The sequence below is a fragment of the Fistularia commersonii genome, chromosome 10, assembly GCF_037954325.1.
Source record: "Fistularia commersonii isolate RoL2024-O1a breed Wild chromosome 10, RoL_Fcom_v1.0, whole genome shotgun sequence".
In the NCBI taxonomy this organism is placed as follows: domain Eukaryota; kingdom Metazoa; phylum Chordata; class Actinopteri; order Syngnathiformes; family Fistulariidae; genus Fistularia; species Fistularia commersonii.
In genome coordinates, this window is record NC_141293.1 from 16,059,531 (window position 1) to 16,080,697 (window position 21,167).

General features: G+C 43.5%; 3 protein-coding genes across 5 annotated transcripts; 1 reads left to right on the forward strand and 2 right to left on the reverse strand.

Annotated features, from left to right (window-relative positions):
* Positions 1 to 788: 788 nt before the first annotated feature.
* smpdl3b (sphingomyelin phosphodiesterase acid like 3B) lies at positions 789 to 4,042 on the forward strand. Its single transcript, XM_086154445.1, has 8 exons — positions 789 to 849; positions 933 to 1,146; positions 1,569 to 1,666; positions 1,752 to 1,895; positions 2,015 to 2,184; positions 2,379 to 2,559; positions 2,649 to 2,782; positions 3,674 to 4,042. The coding sequence occupies exons 1-8, from the start codon at positions 789 to 791 to the stop codon at positions 4,040 to 4,042; spliced, it is 1,371 nt and encodes a 456-aa protein (XP_086010571.1).
* An 86-nt stretch (positions 4,043 to 4,128) lies between these two features.
* On the reverse strand, positions 4,129 to 8,183 carry mecr (mitochondrial trans-2-enoyl-CoA reductase). 3 transcript variants are annotated; one of them, XM_086154465.1, is made up of 10 exons: positions 7,877 to 8,183; positions 6,691 to 6,788; positions 6,463 to 6,594; positions 6,241 to 6,384; positions 5,926 to 6,028; positions 5,634 to 5,736; positions 5,454 to 5,527; positions 5,299 to 5,359; positions 5,133 to 5,205; positions 4,129 to 4,668 (listed from the first exon to the last, which is right to left on the reverse strand). In XM_086154465.1, the coding sequence occupies exons 1-10, from the start codon at positions 8,134 to 8,136 to the stop codon at positions 4,511 to 4,513; spliced, it is 1,206 nt and encodes a 401-aa protein (XP_086010591.1). In that variant the 5' UTR covers positions 8,137 to 8,183; the 3' UTR covers positions 4,129 to 4,510. The 3 variants fall into 3 exon arrangements, with proteins under 3 accessions (XP_086010591.1, XP_086010593.1, XP_086010592.1); XM_086154467.1 differs by having other exon boundaries at positions 6,527 to 6,605; positions 7,877 to 7,908; XM_086154466.1 differs by having other exon boundaries at positions 6,463 to 6,605; positions 7,877 to 7,908.
* A 5,759-nt stretch (positions 8,184 to 13,942) lies between these two features.
* Positions 13,943 to 20,203, reverse strand: lin28aa (lin-28 homolog Aa). The gene is made up of 4 exons (XM_086154447.1): positions 20,173 to 20,203; positions 19,752 to 19,924; positions 16,555 to 16,739; positions 13,943 to 14,168 (listed from the first exon to the last, which is right to left on the reverse strand). Exons 1-4 carry the CDS (start codon positions 20,201 to 20,203, stop codon positions 13,943 to 13,945), a joined length of 615 nt encoding a protein of 204 aa, XP_086010573.1.
* Between the last annotated feature and the right edge of the window lie 964 nt (positions 20,204 to 21,167).

Consider the following 21,167-nt stretch of genomic DNA (forward strand, 5'->3'; position numbering starts at 1 on the left):
TCATCCACCAGGCTGTCAGGAAGCTCAGCTCCTTCCTTGCTGCCCCATCTGCACTTTCAGCCAACCCCACACCCACATACAATGGATTCTGGACCCCCCCCTCCCAATCCACACATACATTCCAAGCTCTGCCCCCACCCATACACACACTAGGACTGTCATCAAGAACCAACCATAAGAACTTTTTCATAAACTCACTTACACACACTTAAATGCAAAATATGCATTGTAAAAAGCTGTTGATGCAACTGCACTTTGATCGTGCTATCACTTTTCTTTTTTTCTTTACAACTGCACCTTAGTATTAGGGTTCTTTTAAAAACAAATCAAAGTAAAATTGCACCTTAACCATGACTACCTAAGCATAATTCGTAGTTGTTTTTTGTGACAAATTATTTATAATTGTTTATATTTTTACACCGTGGGTAGTTGAGTAACACTATTACAACGCTCTGTCTGTGTGGACATATGGCAGTATTGACAATAAAGTTGACTTTGACATGACAGGTCAAGTCGACACATTGTCAAATAGATGTTCCAAGATGTTATATAATATTCTGCCTATTTGCAGTGAAAGACCATTCCATGTTAAATTTCTAAACTAAAAGACTGTTTGACTTTGACTGTTTAAATCAATAGACCATGTAGTATTTTTTGAATTAGTATGTTACTGCGTTGAACCGGAAGACGCTCCACGATGGAGGAGCGTACACTGAACTTGCGACTCCCGGGAACCCTCCTTATCTTATCGACGCTCACATATCTTTTAGTCGTTTCCCTTCTTCACCATGTCTGGACTGAAGCTGCTGTTACGGTTTCTTCTCCTTCGAGAGGCTCTGGCTCTATCAGGTCGGGGATCGAAACCTCTAATACTTAATTTCAATGCAACCGTCCCAACTTTGCGTGCGTAATTACGCGTGGTTTTCCATCAGGGACCTTTTGGCACATCACGGACCTGCACCTAGACCACACGTACACGCTGACCCTGGATCCCGAGCGGGTGTGTAATTCCAGCGGTCAGAGACCTGCAGAAAACGCGGGGATGTACGGGCACTATGTCTGTGACGCGCCGTGGCACCTTATTAACTCCTCCATACACGCCATGAGGGACATTGTGCCGGATCCCGATTTTATTGTATGGACGGGGTATGTATGCATATATGTGCTGATTGTCACCTACTGCTGCTGGTGGACAAATACTCACCCCGTCTCAGTGTCCACCACGAGGACCGTAATTAAAATGTTTTATATTTAATTAAATGAATGGCTGCATGAAAAAAAGTCAGACCAATAAATGTATGTTTTAATATCTGGGAAAAAATATTGCGTCAGTATTACGAATCAACACCTACTTAATTGTTGCTTTCTAAAGAAACGTAAAACTCACATTAATGTCATGACCTCCTTACACACAGACATGTACAGTATTTTCATCAAATTCAGTTCTGCATATTAGTTCCCTTTTTCATTGTCTTTAAGTAAACTGCATGCAAGATACTCCTTCCGCAGACAGTTTCCCACGGGTGTTGAAATTCACTTGAGGTGATTTTGAGTGCTTTGTTTTGAAGAGACGACACGCCACATGTTCCTGATGCGGAACTAGGAGAGGAAAAGGTGTTGGAGATAATCAGCAATCTCACGCAGGTCATAAAGCACGTCTTTCCAAGTAAGTACTGTATGTATTAAAGCGGCATCAAGAGGTGAGGGTCAACACAGGTTTACTAGCATTTTCACTTTCTTGTCCTCCACAGACACAAAAGTCTATTCGGCCCTTGGGAACCACGACTTTCACCCTAAGAGCAGACTTCCCCCGCACTCAAACTCCATTTATGACAAAACAGCTGAAATGTGGCAGGATTGGCTGGAGCCACAGTCCCAGGTCACATTCAGAAAAGGTGGCTAACTCCGTGCCGTCCCTTTTAACTATACTATAGATTTTGTTAAACTGAGAGTGACTCACAAATCACATGCGCAAAGATCAGGGTGTGTTTTGTCGCACCTGCATCTCCCATAGGTGGATATTACACTGAGAAGCTGCTCAACCACACGGGGTACAGGATGCTGGTGCTAAACACCAACCTTTACTACGACCAGAACAACTGGACAAAGGATCTGGAGGACCCGGCGCAGCAGTTCAGCTGGGCAGATGAGGTTCTCACAGGGGCGGCTGAAAAGAAAGAGAAGGCAAGTTAAACAGAAATCATATGTTCAAAATATGGATTTAGGGAATAATTAAGGGCCTCAATACAGTGGCTCTGTTGTGAACTGGCACTACATAAATAAACACAATCAGATTTGAAGTAATGGGAGTTTTTTGTGAAAGAAAGGTGTCTTGACATTTCATCGTGAACGTCCGACTATTGCGATTCGTCCTCCAGGTGTACATCATCGGTCATGTTCCCCCTGGTTTCTTTGAGAAAAAGAGGAGCAAAGCTTGGTTCATGCCACGCTTCAATGAGCGCTACCTGGCGCTTATTCGGAAGCATCACTCAGTCATCCACGGCCAGTTCTTTGGCCACCACCACACTGACAGCTTCCGCATGTTCTACAGCCTGAACGGTACCTTTACACAGTTAAAAAAACACTGTTTTTCAAAGAAATACCGCTGTTTGTCACGTGTGCCGCCATGGGGGGGGGTGTTTTCACAGGGTCTCCTATCGGCTCGATGTTTCTCAGCCCGGGCGTCAGCCCTTGGAAGACAACTCTCCCCGGCGTTGTGGACGGTGCCAACAACCCCGGGATTCGCATCTTCGAATATGACACACAAACTCTCCTGCTCAAAGTAGGTCGATGGTATATACAAACAAAAATAAAGCAATCAATAATTTGATAACTGGATTACAGCTATATTATTTCTTGCCAAAGTATGTCCTCATATGAGGGCAATAGGTGAATTTAAACACGCGCCCGCACCAAAGGCTTTTTTGGTCAAAGAGCTTTCCACTTCTGGTCGAGTCCACCAAGGTGTGTATGTGGTTAGGGAGGGTTTGGTTCAAATGTCCTGAAATGGGGCTTTTTGTTTTGTCAAGTTAGTTTATTGCTGGGAGCTTTACATAAAATAAAATAGTTAAAAGTTGGTTGCGCGGTGGTTAGAGCATCGGCCTCACAGCACGAAGGACTCTGGTTCGATCCTGACAAGGGAACCTATCTGTGTGGAGTTTGTATGTTCTCCCCATGTCTGTGTGGGTTTCCTCCCACAGTCCAAAAACATGCAGTAAGTTAATTGGAAAAAAAAAGGAAAAATTACCCCAAATGCGTGAGTAAGTCAATGTTTGTCTGTATACGTGGCCCTGCTACTGGCTGGCGACCAGTCCATGGTGTACCCCACCTTTTGCTCCCTGTAACCCAGAGTGGAGGATAAGCGACAGACAATGGATGGATTGATGGATAGTTAAAAGGTTAAATACCATGTATGTAACTGGGGTTACTTTGGACTTTCAGAAATCATCAAGTCAAAGTCAGGTTTATTGTCAGTTTATCCACATGTACTGGACATAAAGAGGAATTGAGAAGATGTTTATCACAATCCCACAGTGACATGAAATTAACAATATAACAATAACAAGAGTACAAGGCTTCTAGTAAGGTGAACTGTTACATCAAACAGTAAACATTAAACTATGCGGTATATAATTTTTGACACTTTGTTTTCTGTTTGCCTAACCAACCTCAGGATGTGGTGACCTACTATCTGAATCTGACTCGTGCCAATGCAGCCCAGGGTCGCTGGGAGAAGGAGTACCGGCTCACAGAGAGCTTCAGAGTCCCGGACGCCTCCCCCGCCTCCATGGACAAGGTTCTGAAACGCATAGCCAACGACCGCTGCTACCTTCAGAAGTACTACGAGTTCAATTCTGTCAGTTACGACATGTCGGACTGTGATGGCAACTGCCGCGTCGATCACGTCTGCGCAGCGAGAGAGGTGGACTTTCATGATTATCACCTCTGCGTGACATCAGGAATTTCATATTTCACTTGTGGTGGGTTTCTGCTGCTCCTCTGTGTCGCTGCAAGTCTGAGGTTTAATTACTCACATCTTTAGTTGAAAGAAATGGTGATCGTGAGCTTTGAATATTACGGTAAGATATTATTAATATTGTATAATATCAATGTATGATTCAGAACAAGTGTGGCAGTAACCTTTATTAAAGGGGAAAAAGGGCAACCTTTGGCTTCAGCATTCTCCGGTTTGTGATTTTGTGCATTGATTTGACAAAGGCAAACACATTTTTCTGTTTTAATAGGAATAAAATTGCAACATGGACTGTTGATTAGAATGATCTGGATTTATGTTCTATTCATTTGAAGTACAAGAAGTTAGTAACCATAACAGATAAAGCTTAATTATATCATCATTCAAGTTATACCATATCCTTTTATGGAGACTTAATTGCTGCAATCAAAGTAAGATGAACTTGCCAATGGGGACCATAATATTGCACTTAGAGCCTCCTCCAGGCACATTAAGGATTCATCAATGTGAAGTGACAGTACAGTGACAGCAGTGAGGTCACATGATCAGGACCTGTTTGGCGGTGGTGAAAGGCTGCATAGACATGTCGAGAGCTTTGCTGTAGTCCGGGAGGGCCACCTCCGTGCAGGCGGGTGGGGCCAGCTGCCCCCGCTGGATGAGGGAGCAGAGCTCGCTTAGCATGGCTCGGAAGTCTCCTTCAGCGAGAAACAAAGTCAGTTACATCTCTCGTGAAATTAGTTGGAAAAACAGTGTCTACAGACTTAAAAATAGTCTAATACTGCATTTATATATAATCTCTAATCAGGGAGATTTCATTTTAACATAAGATAGACTTCAAGCCGATGGTAGATTTTGTTGACACGAATTTAAATCAGGTTGACTTTTAAATCCATTCTCTTGAAACAAACTGTTCCATGTCAAGAGACATGAAAGCATTGAGTGGTTGGCTCAGGGGTACCGAGCATTGGCATTACAATGTCCTTTCAAGAATAAACGAACATCTATAAACCTTATGTTTTTGAATGGAAATGTAAACAAGACAAACTGACTGGATCTTCCATATCACGAATATTGATCCGATTCTCATATGTCATTGAATAAAGGCTGATGTTATTATTGGGTGAATGATACATTGGTCGGAGTCTAAAATATATCATACCGTATGAGTGGTCTCTCTTCCACTGTGTGACCCAAAACCCACGAACTCTGACATCTTTGAAGATAAGAGCGCTCTGGCAAGGACAAGTGTAGAGGGACACTAAATGTGAACACGTGGCATGAAGGGTAGGGTTGAATCGCAGAGGCGGGAGCAGGATCTGTCTTACCACGGGGATGGTAACAGGCTGTTTGGCCATCCCTCCGTACGTCACCATAGATCCTCCCAGCCTGCAACAAATATTGCACTTCATGACTTGGTTTGTTTTTAATCTCAGTTGATATTCATAATATCAGTTTGTTTTTTTCTTTCCTCCTTCCTTACTGTAAATGACGAAGCAGTTCAGTCGCACTCTTGCCTCCGACTCCGTTTAATGCCAGTTTAGGCTTTGGGCAAGTCTTTGAAGAACAAAAAAAAAAAAAAAAAACCACACACACACACACATTAGAGTCGTGTTTATTATAGATAACAATAAAGATTGCATCTATAAACCTAAGTGCGGACCTTGAACAGTTCCTTCATCTCAGGCCGCCTGAGTGACTCTTCATTGATCACATGACTGGCCCCGATAGCCTTTAGCCTTTCGCTAAGCTGTGTGAAATCCGGCCTTTGAGGGGAAGACAAAAACGATGTTCAATACAGTCATAAATTCCGACTAAGGACAAAGACCCAAAGCTTTTTCGGTCAGATCGGGCTACAAGTACAAGCCGCTGATCAGTGTCATAGCAGTATGTCTGTTATCAATATTTAACAATTCAGAAAAATTCATTGAAGCATGAAAACCGTCTGAGTATACCTGTTGCGGACAACATTAATGGTTTTTATTCCCCTCGCTGCGGCGATCTGAATCACAGCCTGACCAACTCCACTGTTGGCCGCGTTCTGGATCACAGAATCACCTGGATGGGTGAGAATATAGCAGGAAAATCTAGAACTGCCCTTCCAAATACCTGCAGAGACTACCCATTTATAACCTGTCATACCGCTTCTCCAAAATTCAACTGACATTTAGACTTACATCACTTGAGGAGTTCATCATGTAACTCTCTTCTAGAAGGAGATTTTTTTTTAAATTCCTTCAAAAATATCAAAGAATCTGAAATGGTTCTACCTGGTTTGAGGTCCTCAAAGTCAGAGAGCATCCTGAAGGCGGTGCAGGGATTGACACCAAGGGTGGCAGCGGACAGCAAGGAAATGTCACCGGGCAGCGAGATGAGGTCGTCCTCGGCCAACACTGCTTTGGTCCTCCACATCCCTGTGACATGCAACGCACGTCACACAGAGACACGTGATGGTGGCCCTGCGTGCTCTCTTATTTTCTCTTATTATTTACCCAAACCAGCATCTCTTGGAATGACCCAGTCTCCTACTTTGAGGGACTTCACTTGGCTGCCCACCTCTAAGACCCTGGCCACTCCCTCATTGCCCCCGACAGCCGGGACGTCTGGCAGGATGGCGTAAGTGCCTGAAAAAACACTGTTAGGATTTATTTAAATGTTTTTACGTTGTCCTTTTCATTCAAATAGCCAGATAATTTGGGTGTAGGATGACCGTCACACACCTTGGATCATGTTGATGTCAGATGGGTTGACTGGAGCTGCAAGTATTTTCACCAGGACATCCTTCGCCTTGACGGGAGGCAGATCCATGTCCACTAACCTGACAAACAAAACTTCTGTGATAGCGAGCACATTTAAAACCTGCAAACTAGTGACATGCAGACATAGCAAACACGAGTTTTCCTACGATGGCACTTAACGTCTTTTCGGATCCACCAGTTGTTGCTATTATTGAAATAATCAAACATGTCAAATGGTGACAGACATAAAAATGGAAGTCAGTATTTATCTTGTGGTAAAAATTAGGTATCTTGATTTTTAAACCACTCCAGTGACTTAATTGCAAATGTTTAATTTAGTGCAGGGGTGGGCAAATATTTTGGCTGGCAGGCCACATGTCTTTTTTAATTTTTATGCACGGGCCAACTAGGTAGCATGTAAATTGAACAATATAAAAAAAATAATTGAAATATTAAAAATTTTTGGCATTCTATTTCAACATTAAAATCATTAATGATCATATAAATGTACCAACATAATTTTGTATGTAATCACCCATACAAAATTAAATAAAAGGAAAAAATAAGGAGTTTCTAAATTCGATATTGTTTGAAGATACAAAGAAAATAGTTTGGCGCACAAGATAAAAAAACAAAATGGGACAGATGTGGCCTGCGGGCTGTAAAATGCCCTGGTCTGCTTTAGTGGTCACAGAATGAAGAATAAATAAGGCAAAACAAACAAAACACCTACTGAATGTTTTGACATCAGTTTTTTGCCATAAAAAAAAAACAACAAACAAACAAAAAAACACAGAATTTCTTGCACCCCAAACCACATCCACAAAAATCACACAGAAAACAAGCATCAACATAAATGCCACCATTCGCGACTCGCAGCAATATACACAAATCTGCAGGAAACAGTCTTGTTTTATTGAGTCTCCCATCGCGTGCGATTTGCTGTCTATTATTGTACTAAATATGTCGTAATAGTTTGATACAAGAGTGGTGAATATCACCATCCAGTTTCTGTTTGAACGCAGCGTTGTGAAAGGGACTTCTGTGAAAAGGCATGTTTCCTGTAAGTTCATTAGTTACGTCATACGTTAGCAGGTCAAGAGAAACCGAGCTAAAATAATAAAAAAGATCGTGTGTAGTCAGGGCGATGCTCGGTTATTCATCTTACTGTATAACTTGAAGAGGATCTCCGTGTGTTCGGTACTGAAGGGCTTGACAAGTTGGGGCAGAAAGTCCAGCAGACTTGCTGAAATTGCGAACGTTAGCATGATAGCTGTGTCGTGGACGTTTTAGAAGAGCGACGCTTTTCGCGCATGTTGTCCGACTCCGTCGACAAAGCGTTTGAAGCGGAAGCCACATATTGATTACTTGATAAATCCGGCTAGCAAATAAACAAGTTTGTTTTTTGACAAGTTGGTTTCCTAGCATCCTTCACAGACAGCGGCCATATTGATATTACCCACAAACCCTTGTCAAATAAAAATAAACAGAACAGCGCCCCCTACTGGTTGGATGTGGTAATTGCGCCGAGTTCAACTCCACGTGTAGTTCATCGACCGTCAGATAATCGAAAGTTTCTAATTTTTATACACTGTCTAAACAACATAAAATGTCGATAACAAATACATCACCACACCATAAAGAATATGGCTAAAGGAACTGTATGAAAGTTAAATTTATGTCAGATTTTTTGCAACCGATTTGACGATGTTTACACATCATGGCCAGTTGTATTTATTACAGAATTATTTCATCTTTTCTTTCAGCTGCACCCTTTAAGGGTCACCACAGTGAATCAACCCCCTCCATTTAACTCTACCCTGTATGCCCCCATCTTCCTGCCTGGCCGTTCCAACCCCAGTATCCTTTTACCAATAGAATCACTATCCCTCCTCTTTACTTGACCGAACCATCACTAGTGGTGGCGCCAGTCTTTCCTGGGGGTCATCTGCCTCTCCAGAGTCTCCGGACGACCAATACAGTCACAATCTCTCCTATGTACATGACCAAACTTTCTCAGTCTGGCTTCTTTGACTTTATCTCAAAAACATCTAACATGTGCTCTGATGGACTCATTCCTGATCCTATCCAGCGTTGTCACTCCTACAGAGAACCTCTACATTATCTCAGCCACCTCCAGCTCTGCTTCCTGTCTTTTCCCCAATGCCACTGTAACTAAACCATAGAGCATCGCTGGTCTCCCCCTGTCCTTTCATTCTGGCTGATACTCTTATCACACACTATCCCTGACTCTTTTCTCCATCCATCCCAACCTGCTTGAACACATTTTTTCCATCCACTTCTTTTCCAAAACTCTCAATTGCTTAGAACTGTTGACACGAAGTACTTAAAATCCTCCACCTTCGTTATCTCTTCTGGTACTTCCCAGAGGGGTTTCCTCAGCCATGACAACCAGCAGGTACCATTACCCACCCAGCGAACATTTGTTAAGGCAGGAGAGCAGCCTGAGCCACAATTCAAAACCTCTGCTGGCCCACTGTGTTCTGCACAGGACTGGCAATGAATGGTTGCTCTTGGCAAGTAACTCAAGCTTCCAGCAAACATCCTTGCAACTAGACATGATTCTTTCAGAGGCTTCAAAAAAGCTTGCCATGATACAGTTGACAGTGCCATGGGAGGACTGCATAGAGGAACCTTTTGAAAGGGGGTACACCAAATATCAGGAACTCGTCGAAGAACGCCAGAGACAGGGAAGGTAACCCTGCTGCTGTCCCGTAGAAGCAGGCTGCAGAGGCTTTGCATGTCACTTTGCTTAGATTCTACACCGCACTGGGCGTAAGAGGGCCAGAAGAGGACGAAAGGTCGCAAGAGACACAGCAGAGCCTATTGTGGATATTGTGAGACTTCAAACACCCGATGAACCCAGGATACATCACTAATGATGCGTCCCACGAATGGCATGTATCGATCACAGGACAAGTTACCTATGAATAATTCACAGTAAAATGATTTCGTTTATTGTGGCTTACTGGTGAAATAAGCTTAGGTCACTGACAAAAATAGAGATTTTGAAACTAGGGAAAACTTTTGCTATTAAATTGGGAGGACATTTACAAGTCAAGAGCAAGCAGTGCGTTTTTTTTTTTTTTGCTCAAGTGGGTCGCCCATGATTACAGGTGGTAAATGGTTGAAGACAACAAGCACATGAATATTGATATATTTATTATGAAATGGAGCAGATCTTTACATATAGAAACAATCACAGTAATACTTTGAAAAGTCTACATGCTGCTCATCTTTGACAAACTATGCACTGAATTGCCTGAGATCAAGAGATTTGTACTTTTATGGCAGTAAACAGATACATTCATCAGTAATAAATGCACATTTTTTGGAAGTAGCTCTAGCCATTAACCTGATAAGATAAACACCACAAATTAAATGGCTGATGGTCACAAACAAGATGTGCCGTGAAAAGCACACGAGAGGAAACTGTGAAACAGAATTATTACACATTCGCCAAACGTCACCCTGAGCACATTCGTCTTACAGCTCCTCAAATCTTCAAGTCTAATCTAACCAGATATAAGAAAAAACACCCAACAATGAAGTCACAGTAACACGTCGATGGAGTGTTGCAAAGAGAATGTCTGTCATGAGGCTTTTAAATAACGAAGGGACATAGGACTGGGCGTTAAGACATAAAACAGATAGTTCGAAAATGGCATCAAATGTCAAAATTAGCATGAAAATTGCCAAAAAAATATCGGGAAAAATTCGAGCCTGATAATAGTCCTATGTCAAAAAAAAAAAAAAAAAAAAAACCTGTTACCAGCATTTCAGTAGAAGTGGAAATAAACTATTAGTCCTTGACCTGGAAAAAGCTTGTCTTTCGTGGCTTACATTTCGTTTTCTGCACCAAACAGATTTCCGTGTCGCCCAGTCCTCAAACGCACAGCAGATCATTGCAAACAGTACAACACTGTCATTCAGACTTTTTAACCCCTCCCTCCCCCCTCCCCAAAGTAAAGTGGGTGACTGAGTGGTTACAAATTGCCGAGATCAAATTTTACTAGCACTGCGGTCATGAGAGAGCCTGATCATTTCCGTTCATCACATCATGAGTGAAACTTGATTTAAAGTACAAAGCAAAGCAGCAGAGGATGAGCGAGGAGCCCAAGAAATCTGCCGCTCAATGTTTTTGTCAAAAGCATTGATAGTCTGAAACACCAAGCATCAGCCATGTGTTGAGATGAGACAACCCCCCGATATACACTACAAGCCCTTTACAATATTCTACTACATCCCATCTACGACGATAAAGAGAGGAAAAAATTAAGAACATTTTCTTCATACGGTATTGAAGAAATCATATAATGGCATGTTATGTCATAGGAGAAAGATTAAGAATGTCGCTGTAGTGGCCGAAAACCTTGTCAGTTGAAACATCCTCTGAAATAAAAGCAAACGTGGCAAAAGCCACTTCATATCATGAGATCGGACATTTTGCCCGCTTTATCACTTAAACACTCAATGACTCTTTTTGACAAATCTGAGGTATCCCTGAGTTTTCAGATTGGCAATTCCTGAGATAAGCCAAAGAGTGTCTTGTTTTTTGTTTTGTTTTGAAAAATAAGCAGCTGGTTGTATGTGGTTTTCCCAAAAATATACACAAAACACATTCGACAGGTAAATCTATTACAAAAAAAAAAAAAAAAGACAGAAAATTAATGCATCTTGAGCCTGCACGTGATTAGTGCAGAGTAACATTGCATTGGTTTTGGCATATATAGAAAAGGTATCGGACTTTGCCTCTACAGTATCCCGAGAAGGGGGAAGTAATCATACAAGGCAAAGGCAATACAACAAAAAAAAAAAACAGCAAACAAATTTATCAATAACTACTGTGTATCCGCGCAGAGATCTGTATTGATAAGTTTGTTGCAATATATTATTCCTGAACTGCATTGGATTATCAAAGAGAAAGACTAATGAAAGTACAAAAAGGTAAAAAGTAGTAAAATCAGAATTTGAGCAACACTACATATATGGAGCTAAAAAAATAATGATAGACAAAAACAGCTGATATCTGAACTGCATATTAGTTGGATACCGTTGGACGCACCCCCACCCCAAAAAAGAGCTGCCCTGGACATTAATCTAATGTAAGAATGACATTAGAAAGAGGAGACTAACCTCTTCAAGAAAAAAAAAAAATCTAGATCTTTCACAAGTAAAAATGGTGATCTGAAAAGTTTTTGAACACAAATACCAACATGTAAAACGTTATCATCGTATAATCAGTTAGCTTGTAAACACATCTGGCACTAAATAGGATGAACTGGATGTCAGAAACACTTTACCCAAATATTTCCTCAAGATGTAGCTTTGAAACCGCGTTTGTTTTTCCTGATGAACCGACTTTGCTGAGAGGCTTCGACAAGAGCACAGGAAGAGGCGGACGTGCTCTTGAATGAAAATAAATACGTAGTAGGATTTTTCACACAAAAAAAAAGACTTTAGAATAATTTTACATATATATTAATTGGGTGTATAAGTCTCGTCAGCGTCTCCTGTAAAACGGGAGTACAAAGCTGATTAGCTAGCTAGTTCTACAGGCTCCTCCTTCTACAGGCAAGGTGGTCCTGAACTCTGACCCCCGCTAAAGGGGGGGTCACTGGGAGGCGATGTCTTCTATAAACTACCTGGGAGTGGATCACTTTAGATATTAAAATAAACAAAAATAAAACTCACTAGCCTTCCCAATATCATTTCTGATTATGCCTAGTTTCATTCAAGTATCAAGAGGAGAGCTAGCTGGACTTCTCAGTAACTCAGTCCAGATCAAGTATCTTTGCCGTAGTGATGATTTGGGAACAAGTTTTCTGTCAGCTGTAATTCTGTCAAATTCAATTCTAGTACATAAAGCAGTTTTTTTTTCTCCTTTTCAATACATAAACCAGCCTCTGATATGTGAAATGTATGATGGCTGGGAATGTCACAGGAGCAAACTAATGACAAGCCCACATTAATGCTGCAGTGTGCAAAGAGGGGGGAAAAACAAACAAACAAAAAAAAAAAACAAAAACACAATTTTATCTAGATTAAAATAATCTAGAAAATCAGATTCTGAAATTAATTGAAGGGAGAGGGAAAAAGGGTAAAAATGATATCTATTAACGGCCTTGGCCTCCAAGATCATAATTCCTCTTATCAAAACGGTTGTTTCTCCAAAACACACACATGCATTGTGAAATTAACGGATAGCAATTAGGGATTATTTGCATAACCAGCCTTCTTGAAATGCATACATTTAAAAAAACAGCAGAAATAATCTCTTTGTAATGGTAAGTTTAAACAGTAGCTAGGTTAAAAGGAGAGAGTACATCCACTGCAGTTAAGTAGGGGGAAAAAAAGGCCAAAAATATATCAATCTCTACCAACAACAGACCATTATATTGAAGGAATGTCACATGTTGGTAATGCACTTGGAAAAAAAAAACTGAGGTATCCATCAAATCTTACCATTACCTGTCCCTTGTAGCGTGTGAGAATATTTGGTTCACTGTCAGTGGTTCAGATGACAGGTTTTAGTAGCACCAAATGCAGGTAAAACGCTGGATGGCAGAAAAAAATAAACTAAAAAAAAAAAAAATGACCATAAGCTGGAAACCCTTTCTGGTCTGACATTCATTTTGCCCCGGGAAAAGTGGATGGTCCATTGCGATATTGGCAGGTGCCAATATATTGCCTATAGCTATACCCTTAAACCCTAACAACCCCCATCCCCATCCTATGCAAATAGACATTCAATAGAGGTACTGACCACCACATCTCTGCCTTGTTGGGTGTAACAGTCAGGAAGGAGACAAAAATTATTTTTTTTGGTAAGGCAGCATAAGTGAAAGTCTACAAAACACACAGACTGAGAACTATGCAAAACTAATTGAGGTATATCGCCTACAGCAGAGGCCACGTAGCACAAAACAGATTTGACGCAAAACCCCTGAAGATTATCTGTTATATGGCATTACTCGCTACAATCTCTCCCCTCAACCACAGCAGTGATATAACATCGTGCAATAATACAGCAGTATTCCTGAGTGTTACACCGAACGGAAGAAACAAACAAAAGGGAACATTCTTTGTGAGATTTTGCTTTCCAACCTGAGGTAGTTCCAAAACGTTTCAGGTGAAAGTGGACCTTACGCTCCGCCTTTCTAATCAAAAGCAGTTTGATTGGCTCCTGTGCTTCATCCCCATGGTTCACCACCTAGTCGGAGGGTTCGGGACCCGGCAGCGAGTGGCCCTGCTGCTGCTCCTCCTCCTCCTCTTTCAAGGAGGATGCTTTTCCCTGAGAACCCGCTGCGGGTTGCTGTGCTTTGATTGGGCAGGTGGCAACCATGTGGTCGATACTCTGGCAGAAATGGCACTTCTTGGGCTGGGGTGGCAGCTTGCACTCTTTGGCGTGGTGGTCCAGGCCACCGCAGTTGTAGCACCTGCAAACACAGGCGGCATTCGGTCAGTTTTGAAAAGGGAAATGTCACCTGTAAGACTGTTGGTACTTTTCTAGACTAGCACGACGTTTTAAAAATAAACAGTGGGTATTACATTATGGATGCTAAGCGGTGCAAACAGACGCTTCCTTCGATTTTCCCTGTGTTCAAGAAAGGGAGTGTGTTTAACTCGTCCTGTTCCTGCAAGAATGCTACAAATAAGGATTTTCTTTTTTTTGGAATAGTTGGGCCAGTCCCACTCAAAGAACAACCTCTACAGCTCAGACGCAAGTCAACATCTTAATGAACGCCAGGTTTAAAATACAAAAACCCAAAAGGGGCGATGCGCAGGACACTTGTTCCACATTTGGCCACTTGATGGCAACATTTCACCTGAACATCTGGGGGCATTTCAGGTCACACTACAAATGGCCTGAGACGAACTGTCACAAAACTACTCCCATAAATCCACTTTCATACACTGTGCATGTACAAAACTATAAATGACACACTCCTGACATGTAAATATACCAACTTAAAAAAAAAAAAAAAAAATGACAGTTTCAATTGTCAGTATTTCTGGAGTCGGGAGCCCACTTGGGGGCATCACAAAGTATACCCCCCTCTTGGAAAATCCAATATTCCTAAAAACAACCAATTGTGATTTACACAGCGAGACCCAAACACCTGGTCAGAACAGGAAAGGTTTTGCGAGCAGGTCTCGGGGCGAGGCGGTGGGACAGAACCTGCTTGCCAGCTGGGGGGGCTCCCATCGGACACCTTGTGTCAGTGGGACGTCAGTTTTGCCGGTACTGAACTCGAACGCCACGGAGGGCCGGCGGGGGCCGTACATGCTGTTCGGACATAATCTATAGAATGGCCACGCGTGTGGGGGGCAGAAGACAGATGGGAGGTGGGCGTGATGGAAATGAGGGTTGGATCGGGCGGCCGCCGAGGGGTCAGGGACGCTTTGTACCGCTGGCCGTTGGGATGGTGTCAATGTCTACGCCGTCACATGGCGGAACCTCCCTATATCAGCATCCATCAGGAGGCAAGTGGAGGGAACTGGAAGTGGTCCTTTGTCTTGAAAAGCTGCAGTAATGACCTCTGAACTCTGACCCCCCTCCACCCCACCCTTTCCTCAGTTCTTTAACCCCAAAGTCCCGTTCCCAGCCCCCAGCCCGCTTGCATTTACTCATACACTGTTGCCATGGCAACACTGACCTTTCACCCGCTTGCCTGGGCTCTTGCATCTGTTATCAATTAAATGGACGGGAGGTCCCCCCCCCCCCTCCACCCCGTACCTCAGTGAAACACAAAAGATGGATTGAAAATCCACAAAAAAAAAAAAAAAAATCCAACATGAACCCGGAGCCGACGACCAGAATGCATAGTTACCTTTACTCCCATCCCTCAGATTATCCCATCCGCCATACCTAAATAAAACCCCGAAATGACGCCTGGTATTGCATAATGAAACCCTATGGGAGGAAACGATATCTTATCAATGGATTAGTGCATCGGAGGAGAGTTATTGAGCCACGGTCGGCCTCGCAGGGCCTTTTGAAGCGGTAATGATCTCTGTTCTCACCCCAACTACTGCCAGGCTCTAATCACAGCTGACAGGGAGGTGAAGTTGATACACCACTAACCCCGCAACGTATTAATATTCAAAGAACCCCCCCATCGAAGCAACCTTCTAGGATCTTTTAAAACGAAAAGCTCTGTAAGATTTCCTAGTTTGCTCATTCGGGGCTTCTTTGCGTCACTTCTGCAGGGCTTGGGCTTTTCCGGATATGTATATTATTTTTTAATTGGGATTTTCTTTTGAAATTATAGCTTTTGCCAGCTCCGGCAGCATAAACGCATCCTCGTGTCCAGGAAAGAGCCACGCACCGGCACAAATATGCAGGGTGTGTCCACGTTTCTCTTGATTTTTGACAGGTTTTGGTGTTGCAAATCACATTGGTAAGAAGAGGTTTGGGAGGAGAGAGTGAATCAGTGGGTGTGAATTCACCAGGGGCCTGCAGATTTAAACAGTTATTGATCCAGGTCACACGTCAGCCCCGCTGGTGTGACCCCAGGGGTGGGGGTTGGGGGGTCAAGGAAGAAAAATGGAAGCTTAAACACTATTGTATATCTGATCCAAAGTGGTCAAAACAAAGACCGTTCACAAAGAAACATAAAAACAGAGGTTTTATAAACACTATTTTGCAAGTTTGACTGCAATCCCTTCACGAATTCCGATCAAATGAAATCAACAATGCCGCAGAGGCTTCTTGAAGCTCTATTTTTTAGCCTTGCATCACGCGGATACATGATACCTGCTTTCAATGAAAGCGATAATCCATAATATTGTAAAACTTCCCATCCCAAAGACCCCACTTACCGATCCCCCTTTGAGCGTTTCTTCTGGACCTTCTTCCCTTTGGGTCTCCGCTCGCTACCCACGCAATGGATGCCACCGGGCCCCGTAACGCGCTGTGACTCCAGGCCCTTCGATGACTTCTTGAAGGTGAACTCCACGGCTTCACCCTCCTTCAGGCTGCGGAAACCCTCCATGTGCAACTTGCTCTGGTATCGGGTGGGTGAAAAAAAAAAAAAAAAATCATAAATAGTCAGGGATAATATGATCACATGTTGCACTAAGAGAGACCGTTTAGCTGATATGGGGAAATAAGGAAACAGTCACACAAACACATATTTAAAATAATCAAACAAATAAAAAATAGTCGCTTGGTGCCTCTGTCTTTTTGTGTTTGAGCGGTAAAACCTGATTAGGATAACCTTCGCCCCATCCCCCCCTCTGGAGGAACGGCATTCCACACTGCTGCCCCCACCCACATCACAAAGCTCCACTAACAAACTGACCACCACCACTAACCCTAAACTGCAGGATGCAGGGGTTAGCATGAGGGATGGGGGTGGGGTGGGACAGCGGCATGGCTTCTCTGGGAGGTCGGGGATCAGGATGACATTCCTTGGATGGTTGTTTGGCAGAGAGCCATGCAAGAAAAAAAAAAAAGTTAATGGGAAGCACTGGCGGTGTTGGGGATACTGTTTGATCTCGCTGTCTTCAGACAAAAAGGTTTAATTCGGCGGCGCGCCAACGACGGAGAAACGATCGATCACTCAGTGATGAAGATGGGATACACGTGGAATAAACAACGAGCCCTCGCACGTCTACATACGCAACCCATCACTTCACCTGAAGTGACCTTTTCAAAAAAAAAAAAAAAGAAGGGGGAGCGCTGGATACTCCGGCATTTCCTGAGAACCTTTCAAACGAAAGTTGGGAGACGAAAAGGTGAGTACGACGCATGGGAAATTCCCTAGAAAAGGATGGATGGCGGGATTAGACGGTCACGGATCATCACGTGGAACGTTACTTTTTTGGTTTTTTTTTTGCCTCTTTTTTTCTCAGTATCCCGCAAACCCATGTCTTCAATTACAGCACCGCCACATGTTTGATCTAAAGCTTATATCCTCCCAGATCTACTTTTCTGCATTAAGAAAACAAATATGCGGGAAGAGTGTGAAAACAATAAAACACTCGTCTTTTAAAAATCTGCCGCAAAGTTCTTTGCAGTAGCATCGTAAGGATGTTCGCTGAGCCCCCATCAGACCTCACGGCCCTGGTGACCGTTAACCCACTTCCTCTCCCATGTGTGACCCGTCCCCTCCCACACCCCAGAAACCATTCAGCCCATATAACGGGCCTACAAAAAAACAAAACAACCCCCCACCACACACACACACACACACACACACACACACAGGTGAGAAATGGAAAACCTCCAACCACAAGGGCAGAATCAGAGCAGGGTGGGGGAGTGTTACTGTCTACAGTGAGTTTGTGGGAGAAGAGTGGAAACAGAGAAAGACATCAGGGCTGTGAGGGGACAATAGCGGGACTGTCGTGGAGACTAACAGGGGCTCGGTCACGGCCAGGAGGGGGGTTTGGGAGGCAAGGGGGGTCTTATTCACATGCGGGGCCCCATTGTCCACCTGCACAAAGGCCACTGGATCCCGGGAGTTTATTTTTCCTTGACACGTGGCCACTAATTTTAGGGTTGGGGCCTTTACGTCGCCATACCCCTTATAATCCATCATTGGCACGCGTGTGCGCGAGCGAGCTGTGGTTCAATGCTAAGGGGGAAAGGCGGTAAGCCGTGCCCAGCTATGCATTGCAAAATAAATCTGGTTTCATTCTCTAACACCTTTGGTTGTTCGTCTCATCGGCCCTGCTTCACTCATTTTCACGTTCTTGATTTCTGTATGAGTCATTGAAAAAAAAAAGAAAACCCACTTCCTGCGTTTAGTCGTTTCGGTTACAGAATTTAAATATCTCTGAATGAGTCAGCCGGGACACTTAAGTGTCTCTATAGCTGAAAAGTAAATGGAGTATAAGTTCTCAGATGAAGACTTCACTCTTAAGTCTGGTCAAACTCACATCAATTGTGTGTGTGTGTGAACAGAAAAGAAGCCTTAATCACTTTATGACAGGAACCGAGAGGTGAATGAGGAGCAGTGGGGATTCCTTTCATTCATATGTTAAGCCTTTATCTTATCAGACAGCAGTAGGGGGCACGCAGGCGCGTGCACGCTCGCTCATGCACACACACACCACCTTCACCAAAAATGTTGCCAGATAAGAAAGTGTTTGCGCAACCATCACCATCCCATTCAGTTACATTTTCTAAAACAACTGGGACATGAGATTTACAAATCTGACCAGTTAAATGCATCCACCTATTTTCAGAGCATCTCTGCGGTTGGTGTTTGCTTGCTGACAGGAATATTGTTACAAATCAACTGATAAACACACACCTTTTCACAGCCTGTCAATCAAAAGTAGATACCACATGCTTAAAGTGCCTGTAAATTAAATTCAAGATGGGGTAAAAAGAATGTATCCAAAGACAAAAAAATGGGGGTAAAAACTAAATACTGCAGGTAGAGGCACGCACACGCACACACACACACACACACACACACACACACACACACACACACACACACACCTCATAGCCTCATAAGCAGATCAATGACCTCACCGTTTCAATGAGTTTCAATACAACACAAACACCTTAAGCACATTAACGTCATAAAAAGTTATTATTTTTTTTATTCTTCTTCTTAATCTGCGGGTTTGCTCACCGTCCGTGCGCCACGAGGGAGACCAACAGCGCAAACACGTGTTTCCAGGAGAAGCCGCACATCCACGGCAGGGGAAGGAGGGGAAAGCTCACCCTCCGTTCCGATTAATCGTTAATCGATAATCGAACCTTGTATGTATAACTGACTTCAAACGGTGGTGGTGATCACGTCCCGGATCATTTATGTCCTTTTGTCCGAAACCGTTTTCTTTCCCGCCCTCAAGTTTTGTTTTGTTTTACGCAAACATTACGCGATCGCGGGGAATCCAGCTTGCACGAATAAGCTATTGATTAATCGGTTATTGGAAGCAGGTGAGATGACTGGTTCCAATGTGCGGGGGCGCGCTTTTTTTAATTCAGAAAATGCGCGCCCCCGACTCCCCCCCCCCCACCCCATCCATCCACGCATCCATCCATCCATCCTTACCTGGTGGACGAACACGTCGACCGGCTCGTCCAGCGGAACCCCGTCCCGGGCGGTCATGGACAGGAACCCGAAACCCATCCGGACGTTGAACCACTTGCACATGCCGTGTCCGTGGAAAGACTGCGTGTCTTCCTCCGCGCTCGGTCCTTCGTCCTCCTCGGTCTTACTCACCCCTGCCATGACAAGTGAAAGCAGACGCGATCAGGGAAAATCCACAGCGAAAGGGAGGAAAGAAAATGAATGAATAAATGAAAAAAAAGGCATGAAAGGTGTGAGGAGGGAAAAGAGAGAGGGGGGGGGGTCAATGCGTTGATCACAACGCGCATCCGGTAACGGGACAAACAGATTAAACAGTCGATTCTGTTAGAGTTTACAAAAAAACAAAGAAATAAGTTGCATTTTTTTTGTGATTTTACCCAACCTGGGAATTCCTGGTTCGAAACGGAGCCCATGACTTCCAAGCTCCCCCCCCTGCGTGCACAAACTATCCCGCTTTTATATATATATACATATATTACTTGTATATAAATATATATTATAATATCCTGTCCGCTCCTTGGGTCCGCGGCCGTCCCACTTCCACGCAAAGTGAAGAAGAAGAAAAAAGAATGGGGGGACGCGGAGAGAGGGAAAGCGGGCAAAGGGGAGGTAAACAAAAGGGGGCAGGCAACCTATTCCCCCCCTAAACAATAAAGGGGTGTGTGTGTGAGTGTGTGTGTGAGGGGGGGGTGTTGAAGACACCCCCCCTCTCACACACACACACACACACACACAAATGAAAGACAATTCAAGGAAACCCGGCCTCTCCTCACAAAATAGTCCCATCTTTTACCTTCTGCCATGTTGTGCGCGCCGGCCTCCTCCTCTGCAGCCACGGCGACTCTTCCTCTCTGCTCCTTCCGTGGGTCGGTCAATACAAATAACCGTTTCTCTTCCCCCCACGCCTGACACCGCGCACACACGGTCACGTCCACGTGACGCCGCAATATCGACGCCGCAGTGGACGGCAGTTCGTCTTAAGTTGCACGCATACCCTCGAAAAAAAATAATGAAAAAAAAATATTGAACATTTTTTTTTTAACTTCAAAGAAATCTGTTTAAAAAATTTGGGAAAATATGACAAAAAACACCAGATTTTTGGTGATATTTGATTTAAGGGGTGTTCACAAAATTGCGTGTTTCTTTTAAGTCGAGGTAATATTTTTGCACTTTATTTCTTTTTATTTCTACCTCCTCACGTGACCGGGAATGTTGGGGTGCGGGGGGTGTGCGCGTGCGCGTGCGCGAGTGGCGGGGTCCCTCAACGAAACATCAGTCCACGCAACTCAAAAGAAAGAAAAAAAGGATTAAAAACAGTGAGGGGAACGAGAGCAATTGTTTTTTTTTTCTCTCTCTCTCTCTGAAATAAAATCACAT